Source organism: Syngnathoides biaculeatus, chromosome 22 (assembly GCF_019802595.1).
Source record: "Syngnathoides biaculeatus isolate LvHL_M chromosome 22, ASM1980259v1, whole genome shotgun sequence".
Taxonomy (NCBI): domain Eukaryota; kingdom Metazoa; phylum Chordata; class Actinopteri; order Syngnathiformes; family Syngnathidae; genus Syngnathoides; species Syngnathoides biaculeatus.
Genome location: NC_084661.1, coordinates 9324693 through 9347180, shown reverse-complemented (window position 1 = coordinate 9347180; position 22488 = coordinate 9324693). Strand labels below are relative to the sequence as shown.

General features: G+C 41.2%; 2 protein-coding genes across 4 annotated transcripts in view; both read right to left on the bottom strand.

The window, feature by feature from the left end:
• Positions 1 to 8: 8 nt before the first annotated feature.
• Positions 9 to 10431, bottom strand: tecpr1a (tectonin beta-propeller repeat containing 1a). The gene is made up of 24 exons (XM_061810593.1): positions 10294 to 10431; positions 8853 to 9104; positions 8591 to 8773; positions 8399 to 8521; positions 7771 to 7890; positions 7523 to 7697; positions 7358 to 7458; positions 6441 to 6542; positions 6208 to 6347; positions 5498 to 6033; positions 5265 to 5410; positions 4980 to 5135; positions 4741 to 4887; positions 3639 to 3796; positions 3300 to 3530; positions 3134 to 3230; positions 2923 to 3002; positions 2781 to 2837; positions 2531 to 2705; positions 2299 to 2434; positions 2098 to 2190; positions 1902 to 2008; positions 1319 to 1438; positions 9 to 1072 (listed from the first exon to the last, which is right to left on the bottom strand). The coding sequence occupies exons 2-24, from the start codon at positions 9075 to 9077 to the stop codon at positions 965 to 967; spliced, it is 3516 nt and encodes a 1171-aa protein (XP_061666577.1). The 5' UTR covers positions 9078 to 9104; positions 10294 to 10431; the 3' UTR covers positions 9 to 964.
• A 331-nt stretch (positions 10432 to 10762) lies between these two features.
• Positions 10763 to 22488, bottom strand: part of baiap2l1a (BAR/IMD domain containing adaptor protein 2 like 1a) — a 30450-nt gene continuing 18724 nt past the window's right edge. For 2 of the 3 annotated variants that reach the window (XM_061810881.1, XM_061810880.1), the window contains 8 exons: positions 21446 to 21598; positions 21225 to 21368; positions 19641 to 19764; positions 17652 to 17865; positions 16057 to 16116; positions 15657 to 15807; positions 12067 to 12107; positions 10763 to 11971 (listed from right to left, as the gene is read on the bottom strand). In XM_061810881.1, the coding sequence (XP_061666865.1) occupies positions 11899 to 11971; positions 12067 to 12107; positions 15657 to 15807; positions 16057 to 16116; positions 17652 to 17865; positions 19641 to 19764; positions 21225 to 21368; positions 21446 to 21598 (960 nt within the window). In that variant the 3' untranslated portion in view covers positions 10763 to 11898. The remainder of the gene's footprint in view (positions 11972 to 12066; positions 12108 to 15656; positions 15808 to 16056; positions 16117 to 17651; positions 17866 to 19640; positions 19765 to 21224; positions 21369 to 21445; positions 21599 to 22488) is intronic. The other variant, XM_061810882.1, reaches the window with a different exon arrangement.

The following is a 22488-nucleotide window of genomic DNA, read 5'->3' as shown; positions in this document are numbered from 1 at the left end:
TAACCACGGTTAACAGACAAGTTCATAAATTCCTAACATTTATAAATTAAGGGCATATGAATCTTTACCCTATTTTTAAGTACTGTATTTTATTTTCATTTGTATGAAATGTTCTGAATATTTCTAAGGAGAGCAAGTCAACATGCAACAGAAGACTAGACTTTTACAGATCTGTTTAAAAAAAATAGTTGTCATCAAGCCCTCTAAAGGAAGTAAATCCCAGGAAAGTTTTCACCTTTTACATTATGCTTGCTCTGAAGACAATAATGATCAATAGTGGTCACAATAATATCTACAAACAACACTAGACATAATCTTGTTGTGCTAAGAAGTAACCAGCAACTTAATGAGACTCCTGTGAATAAAGGATTTGGTGGGTGGTGCTGAACGACCCACCTCACTAGATCCTCTAACCTATAACTTAATCCTAGTACTGTAGTTTATTGAACTCTTTACACATTTAAAACCCAAGGTTTATTGAGATCTGTGCTTAAATATTTATCTAGACTTAAAAGGTGTCCCATTAAGACTTGATGGATGATTCTGGCACTTTAAAACTCATTTTCACATCACTCCACTGCAACAGCATTTGGACCACTTGACGGAAAACACGAGAACACAATACCCTCAAAGTCAACAGGCAGGGAGGTCAGCAAACACTATTATAAATTAAACTGAAAATTATTTTACTCTAAACACCATACACCTCTCTGTACAAGTTGCATAGTACATACTGAAATGTCTAAGAAGACCGGTGAGCAAAAGTAACAAAAACAAGTCAAATAGTTCTTCTAACGGTAAATAGTGATGTCTGCTTTGAAGGCGAACATACAAAAAAAAGAAGGAACGTCACAATAATAATGAACATTAAAAAAAACAAAAAAAAACAAAGCCAATGTAAAATTAGGACGACTATGTGAATGTAACTGCAGATTTAGAAACATGACTCATGTGTATCTTAACATCACTTAACGCTCCCAGAGACTTGGGCGGAGGTGTCCGCAAGGGCAGAAAAACAGAAATGGGGGGGCTCCATGGCATTACCCCGGACTGTGATGTGGTCCCACCCGCCCTAGATGGCAAAAGGAGAGGAGAGATCACCTTCAGGCACCATAAATATATTTATATTGTGTAAACCTTATTCAGAGCCAAACCCAATTTCTAGCCTTCTTTTGATCATGAGCTTTATCTCAATGTAAATTAGTAATCATCTTTGTGTTTTTCCGGTTTTCTTGCGTTGCCGCCGAGAATTTTGATCTGGGTTCATTTAATCTCACACTGAAGATATAGTTCTGAGGAATGGAGATCAGTTCCTTACCCCAATGCCATAATCCCACGACTGTCCTTTGGGCTCCAAAGGGTGGATTCCGAGGCGATGGCATACTGTTCCGCGACTCAGACTGTGAGTGCCCTGCACCTTGTCTGCTATGATCCAAACCTTAAACCACACCACAGCATGAGTCAGTTACAAAGAAACATATTACTTCATTCAAACTTTAATTACCACTATTATGTTCTTGATGAACATATAACTTGCTTTAAAAAAAAAAGTTTTGAGCAGCAAAGACAATTATTAGTGTAACAATAGTGTATTGTCATTATTGTGGTTGTACACTCCATTATGAGGCTTGTCACGATAATTACGCTATCGACTGATGATTTGATAAATAAAATGTACAATGCTAATTTTTCAGGACAATGTAAATGGGCATTGCTTTGATGAGCCATTATAAGGATCACACAGTGAACTGGCAGAGTTGGATGGCTGTGTCATTAGCCGAGAGTGAGCTCATGGAACTCTGGCACACCGGTATCGGCTTGGTCCAGTCCATAACAAACAGCATTGGTCCATTTGCAGCACGTGGATTCAAACAACAGAGACACTGGATGCATGTACCTACCTGATCAAAAGGCCCAACAGAAACTTTGCGCACATTATTAGACACATATTGCCATGAGGACCCCTGAGGATAACTAGGGGTCAAACCATTCCGGTACCACAAGTTACCTGTACAGAATAAATCAGGCATGGGATTAGAAATAGTAAACAAAGAAATATGACAGCATATACTGTACCTCTAAATACAAATGCCTTACCATTCGCATCAACAGCAAAGACTGATGTCCTTCCAACAGACACCTGGTCCAGCTTCTGCTTGGTTGGGGAAGGGATGTGGTACCAACACTCACCTCATGAGGGAGATAATGTTCATGTTATACCGTTAATTATGAAAATTCATTAAAGGATGTGTTATTTTTTCTCACATGTCCACGATTCTCAAAATTTCTTCCACTGACCTGCAGGGGTCTGAGGAAACACAGATCCTCTAAAGAAGGCTGAACCATCTCTGGCGATAGCCCAAACTTGGCTTGCGGCCCCGATGGAGATGGATTTAAAGGGCTGATCAGTCCCCACGTGAAGCCATGATGTTCCCTTAGAAACAAACACAAGGTCAATAAATACCTTTGAAATTTGTTACGCGCAATTAAAAGAAAAGCCTCTTTGCTCTATAAAAGTGATCTTACTCACAGCAGGGTTTAGTGCTGTGACTCCCAGTCGGCACAGGACATCTCCCTTGTTGCTAATTGCCCACACGGGCACCACATCTGTGGTGCTGTGGGGGGTGCACGGAAGGATGGTCACGTCACTCAGCTGAATGGGCGGGACTTCCTGCCAGGGACCTGAGGTAGTCAGTTTGCACTTCCTGTACAAGAGAAAAGTTTTCCAACTGACCACTGCTAAATAAATACTCTATCACGTGTTTGTTTTTGATGACTACCTAGCCCAACGCCTGCGTCGCACAAAGTCCTTCATTGTTTTGTGGCCATGGTACCAACTGCATGGAAAGTCGAGATCAGCTTGTGTATCACAGTGTCACAAAAGGGCTTGGTTGAGCTCAACAGATGACATTTGAGACCTACGCTGGGAAATCAGCAGCGTACTGCCAGCCCTCTCGGTCTGTCCCCCCAGAGACGCCGTAATCGATGCTCCACTCAGACACCTGAACATCGTCAGGGAGGGAAAGGATTGTGCAAAGTCCATTTTCTGTAGCACTTGTTCATTGCACATTGTGATTGTGCTAATTCAAGCCCGCGGGAAGGGGAAAGGTTTAATTTACTTTGGTTTACTAACCCATGCCCATTGAGGGGATGGAGGCTTGGTGTTCGTTTTTGTGCATTCGTGCAGTCCCGAGGCGTCACTCCACATGTAGCGGTCAGTAGGGAGACCTCTAGAGGAATTTAACAGAAATGTGAATAATTTAACACATCCAATCAAACACTTCAATACAGTATTGTACCTGTTGGTGTACCCGGTGACAGGGTTCCACCTCTGGTTCTCATAGATGTAGACGCTCTTGACGTCAGTCTGTGTGTAACTGTGCTCATTACAAGTAGGAAGGCCCTGATATAAGCCTCCGCCATAGCCCCCAGCGTAGACCCAGGCGTTGTGGTCATAACCAATTCCCCACACAATTCCAACGCTGTTACTCTCCACAATGCGTAGGTGACCTCCGATCTGATGCCAGAACCTGCGTAAACACAGTCCTCATGTAACTTATATGAATTGATGGCTTCAAAAATCTTATCAGTGAGATAAAATTGCAAATGAAATTGTAGCTGCTTTATGCCTTGTTTACATTTGGTCACAGGGCGTGGGGTAAGGCATGGCCTCAAGGCTGGGGGTGGGCTCGCTGACAAAGATGTCTCCTTTACAGGTGATGGACCAGATGGCTTGTTTGGAAGGAGGGCCTTGAATGCCTCTGGAATCACAGCAGGATGCGCTCAACAGTGTCAGCTAGAGCCAGAACAGAAAGATCCAGAAGAGAACTGTGGTTATATCATATGGAAGTATTTATCCAGGGAGATACCAACACCGTGTAATGATCCAAAAAAGATTGACACTGTCACAAATGTATAACAATATGGTACATCAAATCTGAGCATTGTTATTGAATTTTTGATATAGCTCATCACTGATCATTGATAGTAAGTACAGGGTGTCCAGACTGTCTCGTTACGATTTAATAAAGTCATAACAAAAGCAACTGAATACAGAAATCAGTGGATATTATGATAAAATAAGACATAACCATTGTTTTTATGCCTCCTTTAAGAACAGACCACTATACAGGTACCATTAGTTGCACAAAGCACATCAAGAAGGTACACTGGTACCCCTACTTAAATACAGGATGTTTACATTCAGTGGAATTTGGGGGCTGCGAATAGCAGTGCTTATTTTGTCTTTTGTATCCTGAATTTTCCATCGTAACTAGAGAATGTTTTTCTGAGGAGGTGTTTTGTAACCTGAATTTTTTGTCACAAGACATGTTCGTAAGTAGAAGTACTACTGTACTTGATTTCTTGCCATGTTCGCTGTAGTGTAGCCTCATCAATTTTTGATTTTTTTTTTTTCCTTTTTGGCCTAGGTCCTTGCTGACTAGCATCTTTATTCAATACACTATATTTTTCACATTACACCATAAAAGGAAGCCAGGACAGGAAGATATCTGGTGAATAAGGCCATCCCTTCCAATCCAAAAATCTGGAAATGTTTCATTTCTGAACAACAAACATGCAGTGACCAATGTGGCGGTGTAGCATTATTTTTAAAACCCCAAGAACTTTGACAACCATCAAGTACATAATTCTGGTTAATGTCTCATTAATTGCTCCTGTAACATATTTTTATTGAAACAAAGCTTTGTCAGCACTGTATTTTGGATAATCACTACCTACCCAGTCATTCATCTCCTGTTCCGTTTCAGCTGCCACTCGAATTGGCCACCTCTTCTTGATCCGCTCGGGTGTGTAAATGGCAAAAGTGTGTTTGGCGTTGAGTACAGGCACCAGGATTGTCACCTCGTTGATGAAAGCATGGAGGTACTGGAGGGGAATCAGAGGAAGGAGTGTGGGGTCAGCAGGAATAAGCAACTGTGTATTAATCATTATACAGCACATGAACTCTTGCTTTTCACCTTCTTCTCATCATAGTAGTTATAATAGATGAAAAGAATTCCATCCTTGTTCCCCTCTGGTCCTGAAAACTGCTCCAGTGCAAAATGAACATCCACCCACTTGTGTGGCTTCCAGTCCCTCCACCACTGCATGGGACCCTTCTTTACCCACACACACTTTCATGGGGGCAAGCAGACATATGAAAAAGTAGAATGGGGAGGAAACACACCTCGGTATTGATCTCTTTAGGTTCTGCAGGCGTACGTAATGTTGCGGCCAGCGAGTTTCCATTCACTCAGACTCACCTGCTCAATGGCTTGTTCATAATGTCGGAATTCATCCACCTCTCTCTTGGTCCTCTGACTGAGCTGCTCAAAGATTTGTGCCCGCCAGGCAGCCATCTGAGCTGGTGTGACAGACAGGCTCATGGACTGGACAGACTGGGCCAACACTGTGGAGAATAAAACAAATTGTTCTCAAAAGGTATTTTAATCATCAAGATAAAAAAATATTTAAACATTTGATTTATTTAACTGACATGAAGCGTTCATGGTGCTGTGGAACCAGTTCAATTGGGAATGACTGTCAACAGAGCAGCCGCCTCCACTGACCCACGCCCACAGAGGGTGCTCATCTACTCCATAAGGGTCTTCAATGGCTACGGAGTCCATGGCCACAGATGACAGGCTGGAGGTGTCTCCAGAGTCCGACAAAATGCCAGTCTGGGCCTGCTGGCTCTGCGCCTCCTCCAGGTCCACATTACTCCACTGGGGGTCAACAAAGCCTCCAGCCTGACCCACATCAACACTCAGAGTGCTGTTATCTCCTTCCTCAGGGATGCTTGCTACCTGTGGGAGAGCGGCAGAGACTGGCTCTCTGTCAGAAACCAGCTGAGAGATGAAGCTGTCACTGGTGACCTTTGGGATGTGGGGGGTTGGAGTGTCAGTGGCTTCATCAGAGGGTTTGGTCTTGGCATTAGAACAGCTGGTTTCATCTGTGGATCCTTTTTCTGTATCAGACTCCACATCGCTCACCACAGATGGAGGATGCATCTCATTGAAGTAACATCCAGCACTGTTGCAACAAGGAAAACGATTAATATTGATGAACTGTACTTTTGTAAATTTTACCTTGTAATTTTCACTGACAACCATTGTTAATGCATTTAACATGTGGTAGGACTCATTATGCGCCAATAGATTTTGGGAAATATGATTTCTACTGCTGAAACAAAGTCTGTGTTGTCACCTCTGCTGGCTGGCACTGGAATGAGATCGCTCGCCATCTCTGTTCCCAGAGATGGCCCTCCAGGTTTTCCCACTCAGTTCAGTAGTCGTGACGCCCTGTCGGAAGTACACAGCCCGGTCTTCGTGACCAATGGCCCACACCTGTGCAACAACAGTGAACAATTTAGGAAAGATAGCACGGAAGAGAGATTTCTTTTCTTAGGACAAGGAGTATTGTAGAAATTAGTACTGGACCTGATCATTGAGTCCCACGTTGATCATGACCATTTCTCCGACCATGCTGATCCAGCCGGAGCCACGGGGATTGTGCGCGTTAACACCACGGCGGAACCACACCTGGTAAAGCAGTATACAAGTTTAATCTCTTATTTAATTTAAACAAAGTATTTTTCTAAAATTGGAATTATAATAATAGGAATCATCATAAAAGACAATAATTGCGATGTAATTTAAGTCATTATAAATATTTATGGTTATTCTCAACAAACTGTGCTAGATTCTTTGCACTCTGTGTAGACCATGTGGAAAAATCTTGCTGCTGAGCACATCAATTTTGCAGTGGAGCAGTGAGCCACAAAATCCAGCAAATGACGCTGCAAAAGGCCGGAACTATCCATTTCTATTCACGGCACAGAGGCCAACTGGTTTGCATGACCGCCTCATAGTTTTGAGATCACCGGTTTATCTCGGAGCTCCAGCTATCCAGTGTGGAGTACATAGTTCTCCAAATGCTTGCATGGATTTTCTGTGTGTACTCTGGTTTCCTCCCACATTAAAGACTGTAAATTATCCACAAATGTGAATAATTGTTTATTTGTGCCATGCGATTGGCTGGTGACCAGCCCAGACTGTTCCCCACATCACGACGAGAGGTAGATGGGATTTCCTCCATCTTGCTCACCACTCTAATGAGAACAAGCAGTATATCAAATGGATAGATGTTTCAAATCAAACATCAAACATCTGAGCATGGATTCTCTCATATACAACTCCTCACATTGTGAACTTCAATTTGGGCCACTCTCACCTAAGATGGAAATCATTGCATCTAGTCCCACTCATATCTATTTGACAACCCGGATGAATATGACCTCAAACAGATATACATGTACTTAATCTCCACTTGCATCTTAAACTCAACATTGACTTACTTTGTTGTCCTTGGTCAAAGCCCAAACAACATTGACTCCTACTGCCACATGCATGACTCCTACATCAGGACTGGGAGAGTCCACCACAGACCAGGAGGTACCTGGATGAAAGAAAACATATCAGAATACAAACAAAGAAGACTATTTAGATACCATCCACTGTACCTTGGGGATTGTCTCGATTGACACCCTCCCTAACAATCAGCTGGCCCTCCCACAACACTGCCCAAACCAGTTCCCCAGGGCCACAACTGATCTGGATCACTTCCCCAGGGAGGGAGATGTCATGCCACATAGAACCTTCAGGATTGAGATGGTAGATACCGTCTCTAAACCACACCTGCACAGAGAAGAGCGGAGGAGTGTCATGCTGAATCTCGCATGAATTTAGGATTGGAAGTAAGAAGTTCTACCTTCCCCTGCAACGACACAGCCCAAAGTGACAGTAGGCCATGGGGTTCCTCAGTTATCTCCCATCCGCCACAGCTGATGTCACTGAAAGGATCTGGCAGAGAAGTCATCTGTGAGGAGATCTGACAGGAAGAAGGACAGAGTTGAATTAAAATGCAGAGCTAGTAGAATTAGATCTGACCTCACCAAATCGAAAGGAAAGGTCAGACCCAGGAGTGCATCCGAGACCACCCCAGAGAACGGGACAACTCCTAAGTTGGAGGAAGTCAAGGTGGTCCACCAACCCCACTGAGATGCGCTCAAAACCAGGCACCTGCATGGGCTAGGGAGACCCAACACCATCCCCCGAGCCCAAGCCAAGGGGAAGACGGTGTCCCCCGTTTGGTGGAAAGGAGGACAGATAGGGGCACCTGACATAGGAACAATAAGAGGGGCAGCCCACAGAGCAGCCACAGGGCATGAGAGGAGTGCCACTACACCAAGCAGTCATACAGCCAGAGGGGCTCAGCCCAAGGAGCACCACTATGAGTATAGTAAAAACCCACCTTCCCCACTATAACTATGACTGACGTACTCGTTTTTTTTTTTTTTAAACTGTATAAACACAAACACATACAGATGTGGACCCACCTCAGCCCAGGAGTCCATGGCTTTGTACCTTCTGTGACGAAGCCATCGCCTGCGACGGACACAGGAGTTCCACTTTTTGTCCTTGGTGTAAATAGCTGGGAAGTCAATGGAATATGTCCATCCCTGCAAAGCGTACAAGTCCTTAAAAAGTGGCTGAGATATAAATTAGCTTCCAAAATTTGAGAAAGTCACCTCTTTCTCTGTGGGTTCCCCCTCAAAGTTCTCATCCACATACCAGTCACCCTCCCACTCCCAGCTGCTGGAAGGGAGATGGAAACTGGAAGGAGGCTGGTGCTCCAAACCTGTAACATCACTCCACTGCCAGCGGTCACTTGGCAACAAGTGCTCGGAAAAACCATCAACAGGATTCCAGCGCTGATATGACAGATAACGAGAGCTGAGTCCACCTGATAAGATTCATACTTATACACTGGGCCCAGACGCGAACACCCACTTGATTCTCATAGGTCTCCTCCTGGAAGCGAATGTGCACGTCGGAAGCATGGACGTTCAGGTAGATCTTGTTGTCGCAAGCGATGCCCCAGCAGCACTGCTCAGCCGCGGTCACTCGCTTGAACGCCATCTGAGCTTCACGGCATTGCTCCCACTGCTGGCCCGCCGTGGACAGGCTGTAGACTCGCCCGTGCACATCCACAGACCAAAGCCGGGAGATGGGCATGGCTGCCACTGGAACCACGGGCTGAACCTTTGCAGAGGAATAAAAATTGACAGCAGATATTTGGGATACGTCTGAGCAATCAATATGAGTCTGTACTGGAATGTGAGTCACTGATGATGTGCATGGCTTCCGCTAACTAAAGCTGTGAAAAGAGAAAAAAAAAATCACTATTGTTTTTTTACCCCTTGAGCAACTCTTTTCTAAATAAATGTCCCCCCCCACCGCCTTTCCCATCAATGAGGAAACAGACAAAATGAACAGAATTTGTCATTGTTTTCAATTTGACAAAGAGCCTGGTGAAAGGCAATCATGAACTTAATTGTCAAAGACAGGATGCGATCTACACAATACATGGCAAAAGCGATGAATTATCAACATGTTAGAAATTATTGACCAGAGGTATATGCTAAAAATATTTTGCAGCGGTCACGTTACGTGTACAGCTCTATAAGCCGACCTGTATTGGGGCAGCATTACTATACATATGGATCATCCGAGCTTCGTGGTTTTAAAGTTCATTTTATGATAAGAATCGCTTAACAATAATTTTGCATTTGTGTTTTTGACAAAAGGGACTCCAAGAGGGACTTATTTTTATAAGATCTGGAAAGAGAAAAAGAATCTATATTATATTTCATGCAAGAAAAAACAGTCCAACAGGGTGATAAAATGCCTTAACAAAAGAAGCTCTTGTGTTTGCTGTAATTTAATTATGCAAGTTTGCCTTCTGAGGTGTCCATTGGCTGTTCATGCTCTGTAGTACTAGCACATAAAACATATACACCGAAAACACAATTTAAAGCCTTTTAAATCTCAACAAAATAATTTAAAGTCACGTTTTTTTTCTGTTCAACTACCACACCAACTCACTGATGTCAGGTTATGTCGGAATATTTTAGTTTACAATTCTGAATCGCGGCATTACCCGTTTAATTTATCATATATTTTATTGAGGGGAAAAAAAGGATAACTTCCACTTCCTGACATAAACGAAAATGTCTAGCTATGTTAATAACAATACAACATAACAATAACACAGAATTCCAATTAGCGACCATGAAGATGCCCTGACGACATAAACAGAAGGTAGAACAGAATCCCCAAAATCAGCAACATTGAAGCTATCTTGACAACACTCTTATATTTGTCGTTGGATTACAAGCTTAACCTTCCACCAAAGCCCCGCACGTACACGTAGCAGCACACAGTGGCTCACCTCAAAAATCCTCTCATTAACCGGCACAGAAAATAGGCCCCCTCGAAGATATAAGACCCTAATGCACGAGGAAAACCATATTGTTCATAGTTGCTGATTTTGATGACAGGTACCCCCCAGTCTACGTAAACCCGGAAGAGCTGTTTTTTTCTCCCTTCTTATTGGCTGCTTCCTTGGTGGCGGTGTCTGTGACGGTGACATCCAGCAGGGGGTGGTGTTGTTTCATATTTCAGACCAAAGCCTTGTTGCAAAAGTGGCCAAATACAGTACTATATGTAAAATGTTAATATACAAATATGGGTGCGTATTTGGAGTGCCTGCTCATCCAAGTATGATTTTTTTTTCAAAAAAATTGATGTGAAAGAGGATTTATGTACGTCTGCCCCACTTTTATCAAAGTGTGGGGCTAATAGAAACTTCGACTCTTCCTATATCAAATACATACACACATACCAAGACTACATTCTAATATGTCCACTGTATCATGTTTTTATTTAGGAAAAAAAGGCTACATTATGAAGACAATGACAGGGTACACTGAACGTGGCACGGAAGAATAACCGATCACTTATCCATCATAGAATACACATTCTGTAAAGCAAATGCGTGACCAAAGAAAAGTTGATCTCACAGAATCTCATCTGTACATTTCAAAATTATGACCTGATATATTAAACAACGTAAATGTCAACCAGTGAGGAACGTCATTAACATATTGCATAAACTGCACACCTGCCCAAATCACAAAGCGTGAAAAATATTCCCTTCATCAAAATGTTATCCATTTAAAACACTGGCAGTCAAAGCAAAACCAAGCTCGGCTTGAGCACATCGTGGACATATGCCGTACATTATATTTAAATATCTCCTACAAACATTCTGCTTATAAATATAAAATCTTATTTCAGATTGCTGTCTTTCAAAGGACAAATCCTTTATTAATACAGCACCCTCCCTTCATTCTCACAACCTCATCTTTTTTTTTAAATTAAAAAGAGAAGACAATACTGAATATATTAAAAAATAGAAATGTGAATGTTTTCTTTGTTTGTTTTTTCTTTTTTCTGTAAGTTAGGAAGACAATTTCTGTTTACTGGGCAGTTTTGTCAGGAACAAGGCAAAACAAACATTTATCACTGCAATAACTGCAGCACAGAGAATAATAATAAAAAAAACCTCGAGTGATTTGGGGATAATGCTCGCCCTCAGTTTCTTCTGCAAAAACACATTTTTCCTCTAAAGCAACCGGCAGATAAAAGTTTTTTTATTTGACATATACGAGAGCAGAGATTGGCTTAAAAAATGGCCACATAAAAACAACAAACTGTCATTTAGAAAACTTTGTCTGGGGGACATAAACGCTAAAGATATTTGGATTTTCTCTCATTCAGTCGTTTGAGAAAAAACTGATTTTTCATGGATGCAATTCATTGCAGGTATTTTCATTATGAGTACTATTTTCAAATACAGACCGGATGAATAAACAATGCGTTACGATCGCTTGAAAGGACTCTTGCAGGCTGGTGAGGTGAGGTGTCGAGTTGGGGTACAGTTTTCGGGCAGGGGTGCAGGGCGACCATGCTTCCCCTGGACTGGTTTGTTTTTTTAGATGACTGGTGCTGATCGATCATTGGTGACAGTGGGTCTCAGCTTTACTGTCGCAAAAGGATTCCCTCCTCTGCAGGGAAGAAAATTGAAATTGTCCTCAGGTTATTTAGTTATCCATGTTGATCACGACATTTTGGAAGACGTTAGTTGTGTTACATCACTCACCCAAGAAAAGGAGCCTTTGCCGTCCCATTTACTAAAGAAACCTGCAGTGATAAAAAAAAACAAAAAACGAGAAAAACCCTTAGAAGCTACAGAAGACGTACAGTAGAGAACACATAACACACCACCACCACGCAATAAATCCCTCGTAAATCCACCAAAATCCATCCAGCTGTGAAGAAAAGGCTGTGTTACCAAACTCGTTGGATTAGATTACTCATCAGCAACTGCCCTGCCTGATGGTGCCATGTACGGTGCAGCTTTGACATGTGGAACTATTTGTGTACAAAAAAAGCTGCCTGTCTGGAATCTAGCTCATCTTGAAACACCTGAGAATAACATAACACTCGCTGCTTCTCTCTCTCACTCGAGGATGATTGCGGGGGTGTGGGGGGCTCGCCGAGGCCCTTTCTAAGTAAATGTTTTTTTCCCCTCGAGCAAAAATCCAGCAATTTCGACCGATTCAAAAGGTTCATGCTTAACTGGATTACATTTTATATGCAGCAGTGAGCAGAAAAGTCTCAAAATCTAAACTCTTAACAGAAACAAAGAAAAAGTCTCTATTTTCTGAGGTGAAATATTTTTTTTCTCCAGATATATTCTGTCAGAAAGCGAGTCTTTCTTTTGCAATCCCAAACATGCTCTTAGATGAGGAGTTCTTTAATACCATTCACCATTCTTTAATACTACCCAAAAAAAAGCATTAAGAATAATAATAAATGAGAATAAAAATTTCACAATTAAAATTTGTTTATTATTTTGGAATCAATTTACCTTGTTGAATAATGGGATGATTAATTTATTGTAAATAATAAAATAAAAACATTAGCAAAGTCTGCTTCAGCTTCTTCCCACATTCCAAAAACATGCTTCTTTGGTAATTGAAAACTAGATTGCGTGTTCGCGTGCGTGTGTATGTGTGTGTGTGAATGGTGTTTGTATGTCTGTTCTGTGATTGGCTGGATGGCCCAAAGTCTGCTGGGATACGTGCCATTACTGTGAGGATAAGCGGTATTGAAAATGGGCAGATTGATATAGACTTTTATATGTAATGTACATGTAACATTTATTTTTAAAATGATTAATTAATCATAATTAGATTATGAGTATTATTTCAAACATGATGACAAATTATTTTATTTTTTAAAAATAAACTATTTCCATATTTTACATGGATTTTTAAACTTTTACTTTGCTTTTAACATCATGTACATCCTGGATCTCAAACTCAGTTTACTTTGGAGCCACTGGAGACAGAGTACTACTAATTATACAACTCTCCATGGCAATGCTGCTGTAACTTTCACTCACTGAAAAATAATTCTCTGCTTGCATCAGGCCCGGTCAATGTTACACCCCCAAAAGCCAAAAGCCTTGATTGGTAGGTTCGTCAGCTCGAACAGTAAAATTTCATTTTCTGGTGGGGGCCACAATATATTGGCTTGCAGGCCACAAATGGTCCACATGCTACCAGTTTGAGACCCCTGAGCTACTCTTCGTTATCATCAAAATCAAATGTGGCTCTCGAGCACAAATGTTTGCCCACCTCTCTCGACACGCAAGAAAAATCTTTTGGCGTAAACAAAGAAATGATCCAGTATTTTCACTGATTAACTTTCCCCAAATGAAAGCGATTTAAAAACACCCACAACAGATTAAAAGGGTCGGGTTGAAAAGTGACCCAATGGAAAGTTGCTGCGTTAACGATCACAATGTCAACTATCGCCCTACAGCATCGTAAACAAGACTTAAAGCGAGCAGCTCGCGTTCGACCTTTCCTTGCACAACGCTCATGAGGTGAAAAAGAAAATCATAAAGAAGTAGTATAAAATTAGGATCAACGGCAACTCGCCTGGAGGCGGCAAAATCCTGAGGCAGCAGATAGAGAGGACATTGAGTACAGACAAAACGATGAGAAAGTGCAGAGGAGAGCTGCGCCTGGACTTGTTTGCTGCTTGGTTGGGCAGATTTATCCTCTATCGGCGCACATATCACATTCTTACTTATATTGTGACCGGACCCTCTTGTCCTCTTTTCGTGCCTGTGTACAGTATGTTCGTATCATCTCATCGTTACTCCCGGAGAGAGGTGGAAAACCTCAGAGCTAGTGGAGGCCAATAGGTTTTGTATGTAATTTAAAGTAAAAATATATCATTACATTTGTATTTCAGTACATTTCAGTTTGTAGTTTTAGGTGCAGGAGTTGAATCAGGATGTCTTCTGACTTTTTTTTTTCCTACTCAACTATCTGTATTTTAACTCAAGTACAGAGGGTGAGTCGTTTTTCCACCTCCTGTGTTCCAAACACGCCTCCACATATACATATATATTTTTGAAATGCACTACATTCTTGTCACGTGTAACATTACTAAATATCATGACATTTAATATGACTGGCTGGAAAGAATGATGTTCCTAGCTGTGCCTCTCTCAAGGGCGTGGCAATGATCGGCAAGGTGATAAGAGGTAACTAGTCATAGTTGGAAATGTGTCATGACATTTTGAACGTGGGTTGGGTGCGGGTTATGGAGTCACTCTGCAAAAAAAAAAGCCATAAAAAATATTGCTACAGGAAATAATACGTGACAGCCGGTGAAACTCAAACATGGCCACAGCCCTCTTTCAAACGATAAGCTGTAATAAAATGATTTTGGTGTTTTGAAGCTTAAATTTGTCTAAGCTATTCATAAGAAAACAATGGCCAATTTTGTGCCCACAATATATGAACAATAAGGTCACATCCATCCACCTATCCATCCATTTTCTGAGCCCCTTATCCTCACAAGGGTCACGGGAGTACTGGAGTCTATCCCAGCTGTCAACGGGCAGGAGGCGGGGTCCACCCCGAACTGGTTGCCAGCCAGTCACAGGGCAGATGGAGACAGACAACAATCACACTTACAAGCACAACATAGGGCAATTTAGAATCTCCATTTAATACATGTTTTTGGGACGTGGGAGGAAACTGGAGCGCCCGGAGAAAACGCACGTCGGCATGGGGAGAACATGTAAACTCCAGATAGGTGGGGTCGGGATTCGAACCCGAGTCCTCAGAACTGTGAGGCCAACCCTCGAACCAGTTGCGCCTCCGTTCCACCACGATAAGGTCACAACAGAGCGAAATGTGCTATACTATGAACAAATCAGCAAAGGAAACACATATTGCATGTTGTGCTTTAGGGCCGGATAAAGACGTTAGCCTGTTACCACCAGTGTGATACTGTAAAAATCACAAAAATAAAATCTCTGTAATTGGTGTGCCCCACTTCTTGGCCAAAGTCAGATGGGATAGGCTTCAAATTATACAAGTGGACAAATGAAAATAAAATTAAATATTTAAGAAAATTATTCCCAGAATGCCTTTTGTCATACAAAAGCATACAAAATGTTTTGTTAGAGAAAAATCATCTTAACGGAAAATATTTTTAACTATTGAAATTACCTTTATGAAGCAATCCAAATTGTTAGTACAGTTACAGACTGAAAAGTGTCCTGAGCGAGTTTGTGGACATTTGAACTTTCTCCTTTCCACATAATATATACGCTGAGGCACTGTGAGATTTAGTTAAGTTGAGAAAAGATCTGGTACTGGCCATGTTCTGTGGCGATGACAATGACTGGATCATCGTGCTGGAGGGGAAGTCGTCCGAGTAGTCCGGCGGCGGCAGCAACACGGGCTCCTCCTCATCCAGCTCGGCCAGACTGGTAACGCTCGGACTTCGAAAAGGTGACCCTAAATTGCTGCTGTGTGACGTGAAATTCAACCTTTAAACATATGCTATAATAACTTGTATGTACAATAATGACTTTGAATTGAACTCACAGCAAAGCCAATACTTATTCCATATTACTACTGCTTTTTACCCACTGTGCTTACTGCTATTTGCACTGCAGAATATATGGTAGTCTGCATCTATCCCTACCATCAAATGAAGATAAAGGCTTATTATTCTAATCTAATGTACACTAAGGATGGAAATTTTGTTTTCTTACCTATTAGATATGTGAGGCTCGGCGTAAGGTCTGCAGTAGGATGAGGGGAACCAACCACGTCTAATATACAAGACAAATAAACCACAATATTAGACACAAAGCCTTTTTATATTATATACTGTATGAAATAAATCCTATACTATAAGAAATGGAAAGACATAGGGGGCACCTCACCATGCTACAGGACCTCAAATAGAAGAAAATGTATTCGCATCCAGAAGCGCTTCCAATCATTTGGGAAGACTTTACAAGATTGTGTAGTATGTCTGTGGGAATTTATGCAGTTGTTCCTCAGGTTCTTCAACAGCAAACTCATTCAAGCAGGCCTTTATGGAGCTTGCTCTAATCAATGGGGCCTAGTAGAAATGTGGCTTCCCCAAAACTATTCTCACAAAAGTTGGAAGAATTGCGATTTATTGGGAAGTATAGGAACTGGAGTAATTAAGAGTCCTAACATCATAATATCTGCTGCATTTCTATTGTCAAGTGCCTGTATGGACTGCAAAGTTTTAGCAAGTCATTAATTCATCGCAGAAGGGTTTACAGATCTGGCTTAGAAATTACTTGTAACCTTTTAACTGCTCACAGATAGAATTAACAGATATAAGATAGAATTACATTCATTTATAAAAGGATGATCAGTTTTGCCAAGTGAGCGACCGTGACACTATATTTACAGACCTTACTGACCCTTCCACTGGCTATTTTTCAAAACGCAACTTGCAATTTTACTACCTGCTAAATGCAGGAAACGTGAATGGATTCAGGCATGTGTATAGATATAACCTTAGTGGTGCTCTAAAACCGTCCACTTAAAAAGGGTCTATACTACAATTGTGGAGGTAGATTAATTATGCATCTAATTGCAGCTACTCAAAAGGATTAACATCTTATTTCCATCTGGATTTGGGTCCGAGTAGCTGAAGATGGACTTTAAGACTAAATGTACACTTAAGATCCTTGTCTGCAAACAAGTGAGTTATGCAATCATTTAAAAAAACAGGACAGAAACAATACATAACTCAGATGTGTGCTCCTGTGAGCAGAAGTTTTTGTACGCTACTTAAAACATACCTGACATACTCGTGTGTTCCTACACCACGCTTTAACACAACAAAATATATCCCGACAAAGCAAGAACTTGCACTGCCACTTGAGCAATGTGGGGAAAAAAAACCCATCATTGTCAGTTCTGTTGCAAGATTGTTGTAACAACAACACTAACTGTCCGCTTCGCAGAGGTGACGATGGCCATGGACTATTTACTAACTGGTAAGTATTAGAAAAAAAAATTAAACTAAAAAATTAGCACCAGACATCATCCAATTTCTTACGTGTACACGTACCATAAGATTTTGTAAACACAGAAGAGTTACTTTGCAAGGAGTTGGGAGTTACCAAATAATGTTTTATAATGTTGGAGATTTTAACCTACTGAATTGCGAGTGGGCTTGAAACGCATTCCCAGCCATAAATGAGGGTTCACCTTTTTTTTTTTTTAATTCACCACACTGACTTACATGAGTTTCTCCTCATTGAATAATAATGCTAATAATAAAAACTGAGCTAATGAGACAAAAAAAGCGAAAACTTACTGCCGAGTCTTCTCCAACTCGCCGTAAAGCCAGCCGTCCTTCTCTTCCTTAACGAGCAAGGTGATCATGTCGCCCTCGTCGAAACTGAGGAGGGTGCTGTTGTTTCCCGCCAAGTGGGGAAAGACGGTCCTGACGCGAGGCTTTTTCGTCATGTTGAGACCCGAGAACTGGGACGTTGGCCGGGGCAAACTGTCCTCGTTGAAGCTGCCCTGGTCTGAAAAGGTAAAAGGTCATTAAGGTGTATACATTAAAGATGTGACACTGTGAGCCATCTTCCCAAATTCAGATGAGATCCACATCTGTCAAACTGCTTAGTATATGAATAGCAGCTCTGATGGGGTTGAGGTCAGGACCCACAAGTTCTGTAAAACTCATCCAAACATGGCTCTTTTGGACAACGAATAAGGCTCTTCCCAAAACTGTTCCCACAAAAAAGTAAGCAGTCTTAATCACATTCAAGGGGACTAATGGGTGTGTCTCAATACTTTTGTCTGATACTCTTACTATATAGACAAATATACAGTGTAGAAAATAAGTATTTGAACACCCTCCTATATTGCAAGTTCTCCCACTTAGAAATCATGGAAGGGTCTGAAATTTTCATCATAGGTGTATGTCCACTGTGAGAGAGATAATCTAAAAAGAAAAATCCAGAAATCACAATGTATGATTTTTTTAACGATTTATTTGTGTGACACAGCTGCAAATAAGTATTTGAACACCTGACAAAACCAATGTTAATATTTGGTACAGTAGCTTTTGTTTGAAATTACAGAGGTCAAACATTTCCTGTAGTTGTTCACCAGGTTTGCACACACTGCAAGACGGATTTTGGCCCACTCCTCCCCACAAATTTTCTCTAGATCAGACAGGTTTCTGGGCTGTCGCTGAAAAACATGGAGTTTCAGCTTCCTCCAAAGAATTTCTATTGGGTTTAGGTCTGGAGACTGGCTAGGCCACGCCAGAACCTTGATATGCTTCTTATGGCGCCACTCTTTGGTTTTCCTGAACAACAACAGTCACCTTGGAAACGGTGGTCCTAGCTCATTGACCAAGTCGTCTCGTGTAATCCTGGGCTGATTCCTCATCATTGAGACCCCAAGAGGCGATATCTTTCATGGGGCTCCACTCCGATTGAGATTGACCGTCATATTTAGCTTCTTCCATTTTGTAATGATTGCTCCAACAGGGGACCTTTTTTCACGAAGCTGCTTGGCAATTTCTCCGTAGCCCTTTCCAGCCATGTGGAGTTGTACAATTTTGTCTCTAGTGTCTTTGGAGACCTCTTTGGTCTTGGTTTTACAGATTGTATGGGGTGGACAGGTGTCTTTATGCAGCTAACAACCTCAGACTGGTGCATCTGATTCAGGATAAATACATGGAGTGGAAGTGAACTTTTAAAGGCGGGCTAACAGGTCTTTGAGGGTCAGAATTCTAGCTGATAGAGAGGTGTTCAAATGCTTTTTTTTTCAACTGTATCACACAAACAAATCGTTAAAAAAAAAAATCATACATTGTGATTTCAGGATTTTTCTTTTTAGATTATCTCTCTCACAGTGGACATGCACCTACAATGAAAATTTCAGACCCCTCCGTGATTTCTAAGGGGGAGAACTTGCAATATAGCAGGGTGTTCAAATCCTTATTTTCTTCACTGTATATCAGATTCCAACCAATGGATATGAACACGAAGAGGGGTGCTGCAATAAGTGATTTGTTTAAGCATGTCTTTGGAGAACCATTTTGCGTTTCTTTTTTTTTCTTTTTAAACCTATATGGCTGATGCAAGTTTGACAAAATTTGGATTGATTGAACCAAGTTGGCTGCTCCTTCCAATTTCCCAGAATTTTGTGCTGAGCCAAGCTGAAGGTTGCTGGCAGTAACGATTAAAAAAAAAAAATCTTCTCATGCTTTAATCAGATGTGCATGAATAACACACTTTATCAGTGCTGGTAGAGTTTTTTGAATAGACTGTGGTTAGTACCGTACCTGAGTGATTCTCTAAAGATGAAGTGATAGGAGATCTGGGTTCGGGGTTGAACATGTTTGCGAGTGGGCTAGTGTGGGCCTTCAGTGGGGGTGCAGGAGGTGGTACCACTGACTCGACGCTGTTCTGAGGGGAACAAAAGAGAATAGGGAAAAAAAAAAAGATTATGACATTTTAAAATGTAAGTTCAAATACTGATACCCAGGCATGCGTCAAAGTCCGTGTTGAGTTCATAACACGTTAGCTGCCGTTGACGGCTTAAGAAGTCAAACATCCATCTTAACCGGGAAGGCTGGCAGTGATTAATGTGAAGCAAGATTATGATCTTATCTGTTCTTTCCTATACGCCAATACAAACAGTGGCCTAAATGTTCAATAGGCTTTATCAGAAGGAAACAAACCCAGAATCTTCATGGCTGATAGTCAACTAAAAGCCACTCCCCACAAACATCTGACGCGTTAGATCGTGGCACCTTTACGAGATAATGTTGAAACAAGAAATAGATAAAACACTTAAGTTACACAAAGTCATCTGAGACATCCTCTTAATCTCGCAGAGTCGTGTTGATGTCAGTTTTGGTTAGTGGTAAGAAGTCAAGTACAAATATTTTGTTGCTGTAGTCAAGCAGATCTGGAATCTGTACTTTACCTGAGTATTAATTTTTCCAACAACATTTTCAACACTTTTTCTCCCTATATTTAAAAACAGCTATTTTTACTGGTTACATTTTCTGAGCCCAGCCGATAACAAAAAAAAAGAGAGACGCAAAATAAACTGTGGTAGAGATATCGACAGAGATTTAAATTGTGGCAATACACGTAACGTTTTCACCCACTTACAGCAGTAACTGTACCCAGAGTCAAAGTGCAGCTCACATATGTGTAAAACATGTCCGCTAGCATGAGCGGAGGAGTTGAGAGAAAAAATGTACAATATATTAAAAATAAAATCTCAATGCGTATTCATTTCGGTTTCATTCTGCGAGGAAGTGAAAACTGCTAATAGACATTTTTCAGTCGGAAAGTATCGCTTGAAACATCTCACACTTTTAATGAAACAGAAGCAATATAAGTAACCTCCTGTGTTTTTGTGCTGATATATTATTAACAATTTCTGGGCACACGACAGTTGAGCGGCTCAAAAACTTAACACCAGCGAAGCAACAATGATCTCCTGAAAATGCTTTATTAAGATTCGTAAGAGTTTAAATAAGTACAGCGGAACCTCAGATTGCAAATTTAATTTGTTCTGTGATTCCATTCTCAAACTGAAATGTTCGAAAACCAAGGTAACATTTCCCACTGAAATAAATAGAAAAGCAATTAATCCGCCGCGGAAAAACTTTCATTTTACCTGATTTTGATTGCTGTGTCGTGAAAAATAAATAGTGCAATATAAAAATATATGAAAATATAATGTCGGATGATAAACTAACATAGGTTTGCTTGCTCTTAGCCTTTACTGCTAGCCTTAAATGGTAACGCACTAAACATCTATGAAAATTTAATGAACTGTGGCCGAAAAATCTGCACCATTCTACTCTTTGTGTGAAACATGAATGGCTGCATGACAAGCAAATACAAACCCTGTTGTAGCGTTCAGAAAGCAGAGACTGCTCTGGATTGATGGAAAGTCCGTCTATCATGTGTCTGACTGAGTCAGGCACCTTACTGACGTCACAGCACATCTCTTGCCAACTGGGGAGCTTCTCGTTCACCATATCTTTTGCCTAGAGGCACACAGTCTTTGGTAAAAATTGATAACACAGGACTAGCTGTGTGGGATTACTCATTATTCTGCTCTTACTTTATCGTGGAAGTTACTAATGTGATAAGAGAACATGCAATGTTTGTCCGCCAGGAAACAGAAGCGGCGTTTTTCTTCCAGCAGAGCTTCTCTACAGCCATCAGCGATGAACTTCTGTATGTCCATCTGGCGCGATGAGATGGTCTCCATGTACTGCAGACACAAAAAAAACAAAAACCCAGTAATGTCATATGACACGAAATTGGAGATTAGTAACCCGATTAAAAATACCTTACAGAATTAATGTTTTAGAATGTTTTCTATATTTATATTCCATTCTATTTAGCCCAACAGTGTTATTTTTCTCTTAACATGTAATTGGAGGCTGGAAATTCATTTCTATCGGGAATCGTTACGGTAGTAGTTAGGATGTCAACCTCTTTAATCCACGAGTACCTGACGCGCCTAATAGGTTGTACAATGGCCTATAGATGGTACAAAATGATATATGATATGATGTTTAAATGAAGATCCACAAATTACTTCAGTTTAGTAGTTTCTTGGTACCAAAAGGCCACAAAATGTCAACAAAGCAGTGTTTTTGTTTATTTGTTGTTTTTTTTCAACCCTTCAAATACGATACTAATGCTAATGACGTGCTTATGTAGCCACATGTTGGTAGGCAGAATTCAAACAGCACCATCATTTGTGCCCCTGAGAGCCAATTTAAGAAAAGATTTGGCAAACCAACAATTTTGAACTCAGAAAAGTACCGTAATTTCCAGCCTACAAGCCGCGACTTTTTTCACATGGTTTCAACTCTGCGGTTTATGCGGTGATGCGGCTAATTTGTGCATTTTTTCTAACAGCCGCAAGGGGTACCCGAGCGGAAAAGGTAAGAATGAGACTGGTGGAATATATGTGTCGAGGAAGTGACTTTTACCAGCCCTATTAGCGCTGCGCTAGCGTTAGTGCTGTGCTGGCGTGTTGCTGCTGTGTTACTGGCATATCTCAGTGATATTTACCGGTAAATTATATTTTAACCGGCCCTGTTAGCGCTAAATTCTTTCTGTGTACTCTCTTTGCAAATATCTCGTGTTTCA

Excerpts from the sequence above, each read along its gene's own strand:
- tecpr1a (XM_061810593.1), bottom strand. The coding sequence starts at position 9,077 with ATGCCCATCTCCCGGCTTTGGTCTGTGGATGTGCACGGGCGAGTCTAC. Across the intron at positions 8,774-8,852 it reads AGGAGACCTATGAGAATCAA|CGCTGGAATCCTGTTGATGG; the intron begins GTGGGTGTTCGC and ends CTGTCATATCAG. Across the intron at positions 6,348-6,440 it reads ACGTGGGACTCAATGATCAG|GTGTGGGCCATTGGTCACGA; the intron begins GTCCAGTACTAA and ends GTTGTTGCACAG.